At 37.0% G+C, this 16,119-nt stretch overlaps 1 protein-coding gene across 1 annotated transcript in view; it reads left to right on the forward strand.

The window, feature by feature from the left end:
• The window catches only part of LOC124359361 (DNA-directed RNA polymerase II subunit RPB2), a 115,288-nt gene extending 99,709 nt beyond the window's left edge, over positions 1–15,579 (forward strand). The window contains exon 21 of the mRNA XM_046812041.1: positions 15,249–15,579. Coding sequence (XP_046667997.1) covers positions 15,249–15,338 — 90 coding nt within the window. The 3' untranslated portion in view covers positions 15,339–15,579. The remainder of the gene's footprint in view (positions 1–15,248) is intronic.
• Positions 15,580–16,119: the final 540 nt, after the last annotated feature.

The raw sequence follows: 16,119 nt of genomic DNA on the forward strand, positions 1-16,119 counted from the left end.
CTCCACGAACTATTGTAGAAACGAAGGAGTCCAGAAAAGAGCCAAGCAGAAAATCGAGGCCTTAGAGGAAAAAAACTTAATGTTGCAAGTTGAACTATTTAAAGAAAAGAAACCAATGCAGGAAATCTTCTCTTTGCATCAAAGAGATGGTGATGTGGATCTGCTCAACTTTACAGCAAGGCAATTTGCGGATCAACTGAAAACAAACTCAGTGACTCCTTTTCTTACCGTAGGTGAAAGATGAGGGAAATCTTCTCCTAGCGGGAAATGACAAGTATATACAGTAAGTGGGATCTGTGGTTTGTAAGTTAATGAGTTGCAGGGACCAAACTTAGAGGACACAAGTACCGAGCGAGAGTACTGATGAGTGGCAGGAAGAACGCTTTTAAAGCATTTTGTGAAGCTTTTGCCTCATTCCGGCCAGCAGCTGACCAGTGATCAAGTCCCACAGCTTTACATCACAGTTGTGGGTGCTAAAACCTACACCGACAACAAAACAACTCTCGAGAGTCAGCTGAGAGAGCAGCCAACCACGCTCTGCTACCATCGATACCACACATCCCCGTTCACACACCCAAAAAAGACAATTAGGAAGCGAGCACCCATACTTGTCTCCTCTAAGTTGGCCCCTGCAACTCATTAACTTACAGACCACAGGTCCCACTTGCTGTGTATATTTGTCATTTTCCGCTAGGAGATTTCCCTCACCTTTTCACCTACAGTAAAGAAAAGAGTCACTAAGTTGGTTTTCAGGTGATCCGCAAATTGCCTTGCTGTAAAGTTGAGCAGATCCACACATCACTATCTTTTTGATGCAAAGAGAAGATTTCCTGCATTGGTTTCTTTTCCGTAAATAGTTTCAAACTTGCAACATTAAGTTGTTTTCCTCTAAGGCCTTGATTTTCTGCTTGGCTTTTTTCTGGGACTCCTTCGTTTCTACAATAGGTCGTTGTAAGACATATGTATTATTAGTAAAATAAAATTCATAGAATAGATGTACAGATAGTTGCTGGAAAGGAAGTCTCGTATTGCAATTCGAGACAAACATCCTCCGGATGTAAGTAGATACGCACATCCGCCCAGACGCCGATGGTGAACAAACAGGAAATGCTTATTTGTAAAAACCGTGCGACAATGTAAGGGACAGCCATGCTGATATGGAAAATTGTTACTCACCAATTATGATGGAGAGATTTGGCAGAGGCGTGGTCAATGAGCTGGCGGGAAAAGAACATCAAAACTGAAGAACAAGGAGGAGAGGTGGAAGTGGAGGCCGGGAATTCGAAAAGTGAAGTTCGGGAGTGTTTGTGTTCGTGTGCGGAAAAATATCTCTAGGCGTAATAAGTGTGATGTGAAATAAAATGTAAGTAATTTTAAGAACTTAGTATATTTTAGGGTTCATTAATCATTTTCAATTCCATATCTATTTAAATGTTCACAATTTCGAAAATATAAATTCATGTAAATGTTTAGCTATTTTAAAGAAAGTTTCTCATGTTAGTCCATGAACTCATTATTATTGCAACACTACAAAATTACTAGTAAATGTTATAATGAATTAAATTCAAAATAAATTGTAATGAATAATTTAATATTAAATATGTCTTCAAAGTATTAAGACATTAAGTTTTGTGCTTAATATGTCGATTGACGAAATCAATTAATCAATTTAATGAAATGTTGTCACAAATAAATGTGTTGGTTCATTTGAGGGTATTTGTACTGCCAATCTAACCTATTATTAAATCCTCTCACAGCAACCCTTGCTCAAAATATGTCACAACCTTAATCTTAAACTAAACCAACCCTACAAAACCTTACATGGTGGAGGCGCTAAAACTCGATTGGCATTCAAATTCCTCACATGGGCGAGCACATAGTTTCATAGGCTAGGTATAAATTAGAACTAAATAATATTTATAAGAAAGTATTTAACTAAAATAGCCTACTTCAGTGACAAACCACTCATTTACCTAAAAGATAAATTAAATTTCCAATAACTCAAAAATATTTTCAAACCCGTAATTAGAGTAACGCCAAGTAAACTAACGAGGTACGTCAATGGACATGTATAATTAAATGGAAACCATACTACATGAAGATTTAATACCATTAGACACATATAGGACTTCCAAAAGTGACATAATAAAAATATTAAATGAAAATGGAATTCTATCTAGAGACACAGACACTGTAGCAGACCTCAGACCTATCCTAGCGGCACTTAAGAACTTAACACGTATAAGCGCAAGTCACCCTAATATTAAAACCATATTTAATTATTTAACTACACGAAAAACTCACCTAAGTGAAGAGGACAGGGAAAACTATAAGGATCTAGCTACAATCGAGGATTTTCTAGTGCAGAGAACAAATTTATACGACATAGTACATAACCCTGAGGCGGACATCAAGACACAAGCACCCCCAACCTTAGCACAACATTACGAGCCACTCACACTACCTGACAGAACGAACACAGCAACCATGGGGGAAAACATACCGCTAATATCAGCTGGGACTTACACAGGTCTCCAGAGCGAAAATCCACAAGATTTTTTAGACAAATTCTTAGTTGCAGCAACTTCAAACAGATGGACAGATAACACTAAAGTTAATTTATTCCCAGCGCATTTATCAGGCACAGCACTAACTTGGTTCAAACACTACAGGCAAAAACAACGAGGGGAAGCCATACAATGGGATCAACTTGCTAAAAGTTTCATAGAGGCTTTCACTCCATTAGCACAAACCCAGAGTCTACAAATGATTTTAGAACACAAAATACAGGGAGAGAACGAGCCAACACTAAACTATTTTTTAGATATATTAACAACATGCCGAAGATATGACCCTACAATACAGGACAAGCAAATTATACATTTTATCATACAGGGACTAAAACCAGAAATCTGTGAACGAGTTATAGGACTGAAAAACGACACCTTAAGTGATCTAGAGACTAATTTAAAAATTACAGAACAGCTAGTTCTAACACAAATGAAAAACAAAGAAAGATACAATAGGGTTGCAGCAAACAGACCCTATAGTACACCCTTATATGAACAAAACATCATCCATAAACTACAAGCAGAAGTTAACACCCTAACCAATTTAGTAGCTACCCTAACTACAAACCAAATTTCAAATCATAACCACAGGTACGAAAGGTCTCCATCCCCGTATGAAAACTCAAAATATAAGCCAAGATATGATAGAACACCTAGTCCTCACCAGAATAGACATATGGAAAGCCCAAACTACCCCAAACAAACCCAAAGGCCACCTATGATTAAACACGTTACTTTCAGTGATAGGAGAAGACAAAACCATTCCCAAATACAACCTGCTAGACAAAATAGGTATTGCACTATTTGCCGTAAAGACAACCATAATACTGAACAATGTTGGTTCAAGCAACGTTCATTAACTTCTCAACCCCAAAGTAACCGCTTAGCACCTAAAACCAACAATACACAAGAGCTGTTCTGCAGGTACTGCAAGTGAACAAACCACAATATCGAATCATGTTACAAGTCTAATTATTATAAACAGAATCAACAAAAAAACGGGAAATAGGGGGAGGTTATACTAACCCTTACCGAACTTCCCCCTTACTAAAAGCGAAAACAAATAACACTATAGATTTTAACCAAAGGAATCGACAAACTTACAAATGTATAAAGTCTATGACATTTACTCCAACTAACCCCAAAGTAATACCACTATCAACCCCTGGAAAGACCAGTTCAGAAGTGATATTTAAAGCCATAGATTATAATCAAGAATTCCCACCCTTAAAGAAGATGGAAGAAATTGAACAACCTATTATGCAAAAGCCTATACACACCATAAAACTTCAATCTGTCTTCAATCCAACACCAACCCTAAGCGAACCAAACCCCTCGGGGACAACAAATATAAATAAACCCAGCTTTACAAGAAACCTTGCAGTCTCAGAAAATTTCACACGACAGATAAAACCTAGTGTATTAAAGGGGGTAGCGCACGTAAAACAGGACCCAGATTGTAGTATGGGGGAGGTAAACACACATAATGGATTGGAAGAAACCATTGAGATAGACAATATACAGATTTTAAATCACATAGAGCAACAGAAGAAACAGAATATGATAGATTGTACTAACTTGCAAGAAATAACGCAAGACAGGATACACAGACCGAGGAAAAATAAAACATTATTATTAGAGGATATTTATGAACTCATATTTAATTGCGAAAATAAAACCAAGAAGAAGATACCTGTCCTAACAATAGACGTAGCCTTGACCACAAACCCTCGACATCCAGTACCCTGCATTATAGATACAGGATGTAACATAAACATTATTAGAGCAGACCTAGTTTGTGAAACAAAATTAAATACTAGCAACATACCCTCGTTGATATCGGCTAACGGTATACCATTAACAGTTTTGGGTTCAACAAAGATCGCCATAAAAATTGGCAAAGTAATACTTGAAGACACGTTTTATGTGACACCTGATCTAAACAGCCCTATATTGGTAGGAAACATATTCCTATTTCAGAACTGCGTGGAGTTAAACTATAAAAATAAAACAATAAAAATTACCAAATATCAGATTGAACATATAATACCTATGAATGAACAGTGGCAGTTAGACATCAAGAATTTTAAAAACACACAGGAATTAGAAGTACAGCAAGTAACAGAGGTAACAGCCCCACAAGACATAATTATAGCACCACATCAGCACATTAGGATTAGCTCTTTAAAAGGTATAGAGTCTCGAACAGCCATCGAAACAGATAGGAATCTAAGAATAAAAAAGAAATGTCATGCATATCTTACAGAAGGGGAAGATGGTACAGATACAATTGTAAATATTTATAACGCATCAAATTTCCCAAAAAGGATACCCGCACATACTACGATAGGACATATACATTACCCAACTCTCGAAGCACAGCCTACCCTGGAACACCATACCACTACAACTGACACAGGAAAAACAATATTGACAGATAAGGACGGCATAGTATTTGATATCTCACCACATTTAACCCTCCAAGAACACAAACAAGTCCTTGACGTTTTACAAAAATACAGACACATATTTACAACAAAGGTAATCGATTTAACTCCTGCAAACATACCTCCTGTTCAACTCGAATTAAAACCAAATACGAAACCTGTAAACTCACCACCGTATAGGCAGAGTAAAACAGAAAGGGAAAAATTAAACAAATTATTGGACGATTTAGTACAAGCAAAAATATTAGAGGAATGTCAGGATTACACAGAATATGCAAGCCCAGTATTTTTAGTGAAAAATAAAGATGGAAGCGACAGAATGGTAGCTGATCTCAGGAAGGTTAATGCACAGTTGAAAACAGATGCCCACCCCATTCCTTCAGTAAACCTGGTTTTAAGCTCTTTGAACAAAGCGCACACATTTACAAAATTAGACCTTAAAAATGCATTTTATTCCATGGAGGTTAGGAAAGAAGATAGGCACATCCTAGCCATAAAAACACCTGATAGACTTCTACAGTTTTGCCGACTGCCGATGGGACTTTCAACTTCAACCACATTATTTAGTAAAGCCTTGAATGCGATATTAAACCGTCACCTTTATAATAAAGTCATCTGTTACGTGGATGACCTAATTTGTTATGGTGACTCATTTGAAAATGACTTACATAATCTAGAAACTATATTAGAAGAACTAGAAAAAGCTAATTTGAAACTAAATACAAAAAAGTGTAAATTTCTCTACAAAAGTGTAAACATTTTAGGACACGAGGTATCACGGGAAGGCATTTTACCCCAAAAACAGTCAGTAGAAGCTATCACCGAATTTAAAAGACCAACTTGTGTAAGGCAAGTGAGACAATTTTTAGGATGCTCAGGATTCTTCCGCAGATTCATCCAAAATTATGCCAAAATAGCACAACCCCTTACTGAGATAATAAAAGATTCAAATAAAAACATGGCATTTAAATGGACGGATCTATGTGAACAGGCTTTTATAAAAATCAAACAAATTTTGACAAACCCACCATTACTATCACATTGGAAGGACAACAGGGAAGCACACATTTATGTAGATAGCAGTTTGATTGGATGCGGAGCAGCGTTAGTACAGTTAGATGAAGAAAATAATAGAATGTACCCAATTTATTACATGTCAAAAAAATATTCAAATACCCAAATGCGTTACAGTAATGCTGAACGTGAAATGCTAGCACTAACCTATGCTGTGAACTACTTCAGAGAATTCACGCTTGGTAGACAAACAACAGTTTATACGGACTGTGCCGCATTACAGTTTTATAAAAATTTTAAGCACACTTCCACTAGATTAAACAGATTAGCACTGTCATTAACAGACTACGACATTGTAGTAAAACATAAACGTGGCGCTACAAACGTGTTAGCAGACGCCTTAAGCAGAAATCCTTTAGAACAACCTTTGGATGAAGAATTTACGGACGTGTGTTTAACTGTCAATACTTTAATACAGACAAATCTACCCCTACTACAAGCTCAAGACAGTTATTTAAAACAAATACGCCTTGCGATGACCTCACCTGAGGCGGTAAATAAAAAAATCAGACGGGCTTCAAGACATTACGAAGAAATAGATGGATTGTTATATTTCAAAACCTTCAACGGACAAGAAACTAGAAACTTATTGGCTATACCCCAAAAACAAACACAAGAAATATTAAAAATATTCCATGACAACCCCTACACGGGTGGACACTTATCACATTACAAAACAGCTTCAAAAATAAAATTACGATATCACTGGCCGAATATGTACCGTGATATCCTCCAATATACAAAATCTTGTGAAGAATGTCAACTACGTAGGCCAAAAACGAACAAAAATTACGGCCTACTACAACCTATTCCACCCTCCATAAAACCCTTTGACAGAATAACAATAGACTTTGTAGGTAATATTACACAAAGTAATGGTTACAAATATATCCTAGTTGCAACCGATGCCTGCACTAGAATGGCATTTGCAACCCCTTGTAGAAATGCAGATGCGAACACAGTAGCGCAAAAATTATTAAATCTATTCTGCACATTTGGATTTCCTAGAATTATTAATCATGACAGAGGAACGCACTTTATGAATTCTGTAATTTCACAGTTACTAAATGCACTCGGGATTGAACAAAGGCCAGGCGCTGCTTATATGTCACAAGTACAAGGTGCGGTTGAAAAATACAACCACACGCTAATCAAGGCAATATCTCATTACGTTGTGGAAAAACCCCAAACTTGGTCAAAATACGTACAAATAGTTACCTTTGCCTACAACACGTCTGTAAACATTTCAACAGGCTACACACCGCACTACCTCATGTTTGGTTACGAAGCTAACTTACCGTCTGATTGTATATATTTACAGGTTAATCCCGAAAAAATGGTGTTGGAAAATATAGAAATTTTAGAGCAAATACGCAAAGATATGCCGAAAATCATGAAAAAAGCCCAGGAAGCGCAAAAGAAATACTTTGACCGTGACAAAACTCATTTGGATTTAAACCCCGGCGATGAAGTCTTGGTCCATTTCCCGAAAGACCACACAAAAAAATATAGTAAATTTCAAACACCATTTAGAGGTCCTTTCGTTGTCAAGAAAAAAATTAACGAAGTGACATATGCAGTAGAAATTTACCACAGGGGAAGGTTAACAGAACAACCAATACATGTTGCTAGAATGAAATTATTCTATAAGAGAATATAAAACAAATATGAAGGGACTTGAGCAATAATAAAATATTCAAGAATAATATATGCAATATTTCTCATGAACATCACTATGCACTCACTGCCTTGTAGAAAAATTTGAAGAGAGTGAAAAGTATCTTCGCAATACTTTCATAATATATGAGGTTAAAAAGCTACCACATAGTCACGCAAGAATCGCTTTAAAGAATAGGTATTATACTCCAGGAGTTGAGAGACCGGTTAACTTGATTACGGTTTGAATGATTCATTATAACGTTATATAACCTTGAGAGTCACTGAAGTAAGTCTAACAGAAATAAAAATGTATATTAAAATCTCGATGTTGTGTCGGAAAACGATAGAGAATAAAGACATAAAAGTTTTAGAAAATTAAAACGCCTAACTTTGTATTTTAATGTGAGGTTTACTGTAATTTAGTGATTAAGTGATAGGTTACACGTACCAAAGATATTGGTATAGATAATCCCAATACACAGGACACTAACACAGCACACACGACACGACACGAGCAGAGCCTGTAACCCACGGTAACCGTACTTAGACTGGCTAGTAAGACTTGACCGTGACTCTGGTATGTCTCCCAGGCAGATAAGTTTTCTGCTAACTCAACTAACTTCCCACGCTATACTACACCGACTATGTTGTGACTATGACTAGGGGGCATTGCCTTGTACCAGCGGTCTGGGTCGCCAAGGGCCCTGGTGGTTCAGACAGCTTAGTATGCAAGTAATGTTTCCCACGTACTCGTTTACTGCAATAACAAAGCGTACTCTAACTTGACACAACGTACATATTATACTTACCTGAGGGATACGTGTATACATAGCCTAGTAATAAAGAATATAAAATATGATAAAGTATACTACATATATCATATTTATTTAAGTTAGTAGATAGCAGTGTTAACATAATATACCCTACAAGGACTCAATTTTCCTGAGATGCATCTCAAAGAAAGAGACATACATGTTCTATATTATATAATCCTAGGATAAACAAATACTTCAATATATGACATGTAAATGACTTATATAACATGTTTAATTATTACATAGCTAATCTAACATTGAAGGAAAGTAACATATATTTAACATAGTATGTATTAGCACAGCAATATTGCTCATTAACAAACTATACAGCCTTGATTGGGCAACATATATTATGATCATAATAATGACTATGGACAATAAGCACAAAGAAGGGATATTACATATTCCTCAGAAACAAAGGTGCGTAGTATCGTTTTGTAATATGATAAAATAACATAATTTCGAACCTTATTTAAGAACACTAGAGATTAAGATGCTTAGTAAAAACATTATTACATAGAGCTAGGGAAATACGACACACCATCGAGAGGTCATTAAAAGATTTCTGTAAATAAAAACCTTAGACATAAATGTGAATTAATTACAAAATATTAAACTGAAATGTATATGTAACCTGTAGATATTAAGTTTTAGAATTATGACACCAGAAAAACCAACCACAACCTGAGAAACCAGTCTACAAGACACCAATCTACAAGACACCAGTCTACAGCACTATAACCGTCCCGACCACCCACGAGACAAATCGAGTCTTCACAGCACTTCCTACTACTACTAACAGCACTTGCCATGCCTCTTTCGACCACATTTGCCAGCACATCAACCCACAACACAGAAGAACCCAATAAGCCTCTAGTACAAATCTTCACAGGAGCGTACTTTACTCCAATGCCTCAGACACTACCTTATATAATGTCCATCCCTATCATATACAAAATTCCTTTCAACATACAACAAAATTTACCCAAAAACGAACCCTCTCTAAAACTCTGCCCTAAAAACCCTCAACAACTCCCAAACCTATTGCAAGATACAGAACAACCTTTCCACATTACAAACCCTCATACATCAACAAATGGTAGCAGAAAACCTCCCATTCATCCAAAGACAACAACCAGATAGAAACAGAAGATTGCTCACGTTCGTCGGAGATTTCTTCGAATTGTGTTCTGACATTGCGACAGAACACCAAATACATGACTTGGCAGACAACAAGGAAGATGTCTACACAGCATTCTCAACACAACACCACTACCTACTCTCCGAGCTACCTGCGCATTCACCTGCTTTGTTCACAATCTACAAAGACAACACCACTTCCAGCTAAAACACGACGACAAAAACATAGTAAACAACACGGAACTCATTTTGTACATTTTATTAGCCTGGACTTCTATAATAACACTACTTCTTTTTATAGCCCTCTACTTCATCCACATTAATAACATCAAAATAAAATTTCTGAAGCCTACAGTACATGAACGTGACTACCCAATGGATAACCTTAATTAGACTATAAGTACGATTCGTAGGTAGAATCATCATTAAGCCAGGGGAATGTAAGACATATGTATTATTAGTAAAATAAAATTCATAGAATAGATGTACAGATAGTTGCTGGAAAGGAAGTCTCGTATTGCAATTCGAGACAAACATCCTCCGGATGTAAGTAGATACGCACATCCGCCCAGACGCCGATGGTGAACAAACAGGAAATGCTTATTTGTAAAAACCGTGCGACAATGTAAGGGACAGCCATGCTGATATGGAAAATTGTTACTCACCAATTATGATGGAGAGATTTGGCAGAGGCGTGGTCAATGAGCTGGCGGAAGAAGAACATCAAAACTGAAGAACAAGGAGGAGAGGTGGAAGTGGAGGCCGGGAATTCGAAAAGTGAAGTTCGGGAGTGTTTGTGTTCGTGTGCGGAAAAATATCTCTAGGCGTAATAAGTGTGATGTGAAATAAAATGTAAGTAATTTTAAGAACTTAGTATATTTTAGGGTTCATTAATCATTTTCAATTCCATATCTATTTAAATGTTCACAATTTCGAAAATATAAATTCATGTAAATGTTTAGCTATTTTAAAGAAAGTTTCTCATGTTAGTCCATGAACTCATTATTATTGCAACACTACAAAATTACTAGTAAATGTTATAATGAATTAAATTCAAAATAAATTGTAATGAATAATTTAATATTAAATATGTCTTCAAAGTATTAAGACATTAAGTTTTGTGCTTAATATGTCGATTGACGAAATCAATTAATCAATTTAATGAAATGTTGTCACAAATAAATGTGTTGGTTCATTTGAGGGTATTTGTACTGCCAATCTAACCTATTATTAAATCCTCTCACAGCAACCCTTGCTCAAAATATGTCACAACCTTAATCTTAAACTAAACCAACCCTACAAAACCTTACATCGTGGAGATCTCATATGGTTGCTTCTCCAATGTCGATGACAGGACGCCTTCTGTCGAGTACATATCATTGAATTTAACAAGTACTTTCTTGGGCTCAACTATGAAGTGTAGGAGACTGCTTTCTTCTTCCCCTCCTCCTTCTTCTTCTTCTTTCCTTTTTCCACTCGAAGAGGACTTCGATTAATTCTAGTTGTGACAGGCGTGCCACATGTGTGGCCACAGCACATATTGTTTACCAGTTCTCCAATCTGAAACAACCCTTATGATATCTCTGTAGTTGTCGGGCACCCTTTAGTTCCTGGCCTTCTCCAGCCTTGCATCACTTTCCCCTTGATTGTTCACATAAGATGTAACACTGAAATTGTCCTTGATGTATTCATTTGCTTTGTATTCCAAAGTCTTCAATTGTTGAATGGAAATATTTGGTGTGTGTTCAGGTCTACGTAGCAGCCATTATTTGACAACTGCCACCCCAGGGTGTTCCAACCAAATGTTTCATCAGCTACTGCGCTCAACAGATGTTGTTCTGAATGGTACAACATGTGCATATATCTTCTTTCCCAGTAAATAGTTTGGTGAATTTTTGTGCCCTTGGGCAAGTCCACTAATGGGAAGTTCCCACGTTTCTGATATCAGATGTACGTTTTTTTGCTGTTTGCTCCACACAACACATGGAACACGTCTACCTCAATAGGTTTATTCGAAAACATCAACCCAAGAGTTTCCATACTCCTTCATATAGGGGTTTTTTATAGTACATCAACGTGTTTTCTTTTCTAAATGTGCTTCCTATGACTATCAACATCGTGGGACCCCTCGAGAAATTAATGGAGAGACACAGTCCAAATCCGCAAAAGATTAAGGACGAGTACAGCAAATTAAGCATGATCACTCATCAGGATTGATGGCCTCCAAAATAAGGTGCACCAACTCTGTTTCACTAAACCTACACCGACAACAAAACCACTCCCGAGAGACAGCTGAGAGAGCAGCTAACCACGCTCTGCTACCATCGATACCACACATCCCCGTTCACACACCCAAAGTAGACAATTAGGAAGCGAGCAGCACCCATACCTTGTCTCCTCTAAGTTGGCCCCTTGCAACTCATTAACTTACAGACCACAGGTCCCCACTTGCTGTATATATTTGTCATTTCCCGCTAGGAGAAGATTTCCCTCATCTTTTACCTACAGTGAGGAAAAGAGTCACTGAGTTGGTTTTCAGTTGATCTGCAAATTGCCTTGCTGTAAAGTTGAGCAGATCCACATCACTATCTTTTTGATGCAAAAGAGAAGATTTCCTGCATTGGTTCTTCTTTCCTTAAATAGTTCAACTTGCAACATTAAGTTGTTTTCCTCTAAGGCCTTGATTTTCTGCTTGGCTTTTTTCTGGGATACCTTCGTTTCTACAATAGTCGTGGAGAGATCTCATATGGTTTGCTTGTCCAATGTCGATGACAGGACGCCTTCTGTCGAGTACATATCATTGAATTTAACAAGTATTTTCTTGCACTCAACTATGAAGTGTAGGAGACTGCTTTGCTTTTTCCCTTCCTCCTTCTTCTTTTCTTTTTCCATTCGAAGGACTTTGATCAATTCTAGTTGTGACAGGCCTGTCACATGCGTGCCACAGCACATGTTGTTTTACCAGTTCTCCAATCTGAACAACCCTTATGAAATCTCCGTAGTTGTCAGGCAACCCTTTAGTCCTGGCCTTCTCCAGCCTTGCATCACTTTCGCCTTGATTATACACATAAGATGTAACACTGAAATTGTCCTTAATGTATTCATTTGCTTTGTATTCCAAAGTCTTCAATTGTTGGAATGGAAATATTTGGAGTGTTCAGGTCTATGTAGCAGCTATTATTTGACAACTGCCACCCCCAGGGTGTTCCAACCAAATATTTCATCAGCTACTGAGCTCAACAGATGTTGTTTCTGAATGGTACAACATGTGCATATATCTTCGTTCCCAGTATATAGTTTGGTGAATTTTTGTGCCTTTTGGCAAGTCCACTAATAGGAAGTCCCACGTTTCTGATATCAGATGTATATTTGTGCCGTTGGCTCCACGCAACATATGGAACACGTCTACCTCAATATATTACAATGGGCTCTGGATCTCTGCTGATTCGCAGATTTCCTATATCGGCGGGCTGCCCGCTCCTTCAGCAAACATAATTGTGGTCTCAAACACCATGCCAATGCATGTTATGGATTTAGTAGTCCCAGGACCAACAGGTACTGGGAAGATTTATTCAAAAACATCAACCAAAGACGTTTCATACTCTTTCATGTAGGGATCTTTATAGTACATCAACGGTTTTTCTTTTCTAAATGTATATACAGGTTCCATTTTGCAAATGGAATTTGTTAATTTATTTAGAAAAGAAAACATGTTGATGTACTATAAAGATCCCTCCCTACATGAAGGAGTATGACACAGAGCGAGAGTACTGATGAGTGGCAGGAAGAACGCTTTTTAAAGCATTTTCTTAGGCTTTTGCCTCATTCCGGCCAGCAACTGACCAGTGATCAAGTCCCACACAGCTTTACATCACCATGGGTGCTAAACCTACACCGACAACAAAACAACTCCCGAGAGTCAGCTGAGAGAGCAGCTAACCACGCTCTGCTACCATCGATACCACACATCCCCGTTCACACACCCAAAGTAGACAATTAGGAAGCGAGCACCCATACTTGTCTCCTCTAAGTTGGCCCCTGCAAACTCATTAACTTACAGACCACAGGGTCCCACTTGCTGTATATATTTGTCATTTCCCGCTAGGAGAAGATTTCCCTCATCTTTCACCTACAGTGAGGAAAAGAGTCACTGAGTTGGTTTTTCAGTTGATCCGCAAATTGCCTTGCTGTAAAGTTGAGCAGATCCACATCACTATCTTTTTGATGCAAAGAGAAGATTTCCTGCATTGGTTTCTTTTCCTTAAATAGTTTCAACTTGCAACATTAAGTTGTTTTCCTCTAAGGCCTTGATTTTCTGCTTGGCTTTTTTCTGGGACTCCTTCATTTCTATAATAGTCGTGGAGATCTCATATGGTTGCTTCTCCAATGTCGATGACAGGACGCCTTCTGTCGAGTACATATCATTGAATTTAACAAGTATTTTCTTGCGCTCACTATGAAGTGTAGGAGACTGCTTTCTTCTTCCCCTCCTCCTCCTTTCTTCTTTCCTTTTTCCACTCGAAGGACTTCGATCAATTCTAGTTTGTGACAGGCGTGTCACATGCGTGCCACAGCACATATTTGTTTACCAGTTCTCCAATCTGAACAACCCTTATGAAATCTCCGTAGTTGTCGGACAACCCTTTAGTCCTGGCCTTCTCCAGCCTTGCATCACTTTTCCCCTTGATTGTACACATAAGATGTAACACTGAAATTGTCCTTGATGTATTCATTTTGCTTTGTATTCCAAAGTCTTCAATTGTTGAATGGAAATATTTGGAGTGTTCAGGTCTACGTAGCAGCCATTATTTGACAACTGCCACCCCAGGGTGTTCCAACCAAATATTTCATCAGCTACTGCGCTCAACAGATGTTGTTCTGAATGGTACAACATGTGCATATATCTACTTTCCCAGTAAATAGTTTGGTGAATTTTTGTGCCCTTGGGCAAGTCCACTAATGGGAAGTCCCACGTTTCTGATATCAGATGTACGTTTTTGCCGTTGGCTCCACGCAACACATGGTACACGTCTACCTCAATATTTACGATTGGTTCTGTATCTCTGCTTTTTCGCAGCTTTCCTACATCGGTGGCTTGCCTGCCTCCTTCAGCAAACATAATTGTGGTCTCAAACACCATGCCAATGCATGTTATGGATTTAGTAGTCTCTGGACCAACAGGTACTGGGAAGGTTTATTCAAAAACATCAACCAAAGAGGTTTCATACTCTTTTATGTAGGGATCTTTATAGTACATCAACGTGTTTTCTTTTCTAAATAAATTAACAGATTCCATTTGCTTAATGGAACCTGTTTATACATGGACGGAGTAGTATTGAGACATTTTCTTGGTTTTTCTGGAGAATGTGTGTGCCCCTATTCCATAGACTGCATTTTTGTTTTACAATTCACAGTCTTTCAGATATGACACCTATTTAAGTATAGATATGGTTTATTTATTAGTCTAGTAATGTTTTGATTTGATGTTCTTTATTACTTTTTTTAAGGCACATAAAGCATCCACTAATTAACTTGTTTTGCAGATTTCCCAAGTGAGACTTCCGTATGCAGCTAAACTTCTTTTTCAAGAACTCATGTCCATGAATATCGCTCCAAGACTGATGGTCATCTAACTACATTTGTGTAAAGTTTACTATTTTAAACTAGTTTTATGTATTAATTTTGTTCATTTTTTTATTTAATGATTTTTATTTCTAGGATTAACCTAATTTATTCTAATTTCATGAAATAAAATGTATTTAATTATTGTAAAGTTTTATTGTTTCATTCAAAGCAATAGATAAACTTCCATTAAAATTCTCATTACACTATGGTGTATCTGTAATAAATAGTATATATATTTTCAAACACGTTTTCCCTCTTTTTTTATTTTACCAGTTTGGTCCACCTGAAAGGCAAGCACAAAAATGTGTCTTTGTGAACACTAATGTACGTATCAAAGCTAAAAAATTAATATGTTCAGGTCTCTTATTGTTATAAATATTGTATCTGAGTTTAGAAGAGCCTACTGAATCTGTTTAAAAAGGATGACATGTTTCCTGATTGAAGAATCTTGGAGCATCAGAAGGAAGTTTATTTATTATCACTAGTAAAAGAATACAATATTTTCCAATATTAGGCTACTTTTTTTATTGCGTGAGACCTTTCGGAATCAATGATTCCATCATCAGGCACTTCACAAATGAACAAATATTTACATTTTTCTAAATAATAGATATTATAATAACATATGGTAAAACATTTCAAAATATGATTAGCCAGTATGAAATATTTAAACAGAATTATATTTGAATTTTCTTATAAATTGGGATGAGAGTAGAATTGAGTTTTCAATAGGTCCGTCTTCATTATTGATGTTTTTTTTTTATTTGTGTTAATGTAAAATGTTTCACA

Source organism: Homalodisca vitripennis, chromosome 4 (genome assembly GCF_021130785.1).
Source record: "Homalodisca vitripennis isolate AUS2020 chromosome 4, UT_GWSS_2.1, whole genome shotgun sequence".
Classification (NCBI taxonomy): domain Eukaryota; kingdom Metazoa; phylum Arthropoda; class Insecta; order Hemiptera; family Cicadellidae; genus Homalodisca; species Homalodisca vitripennis.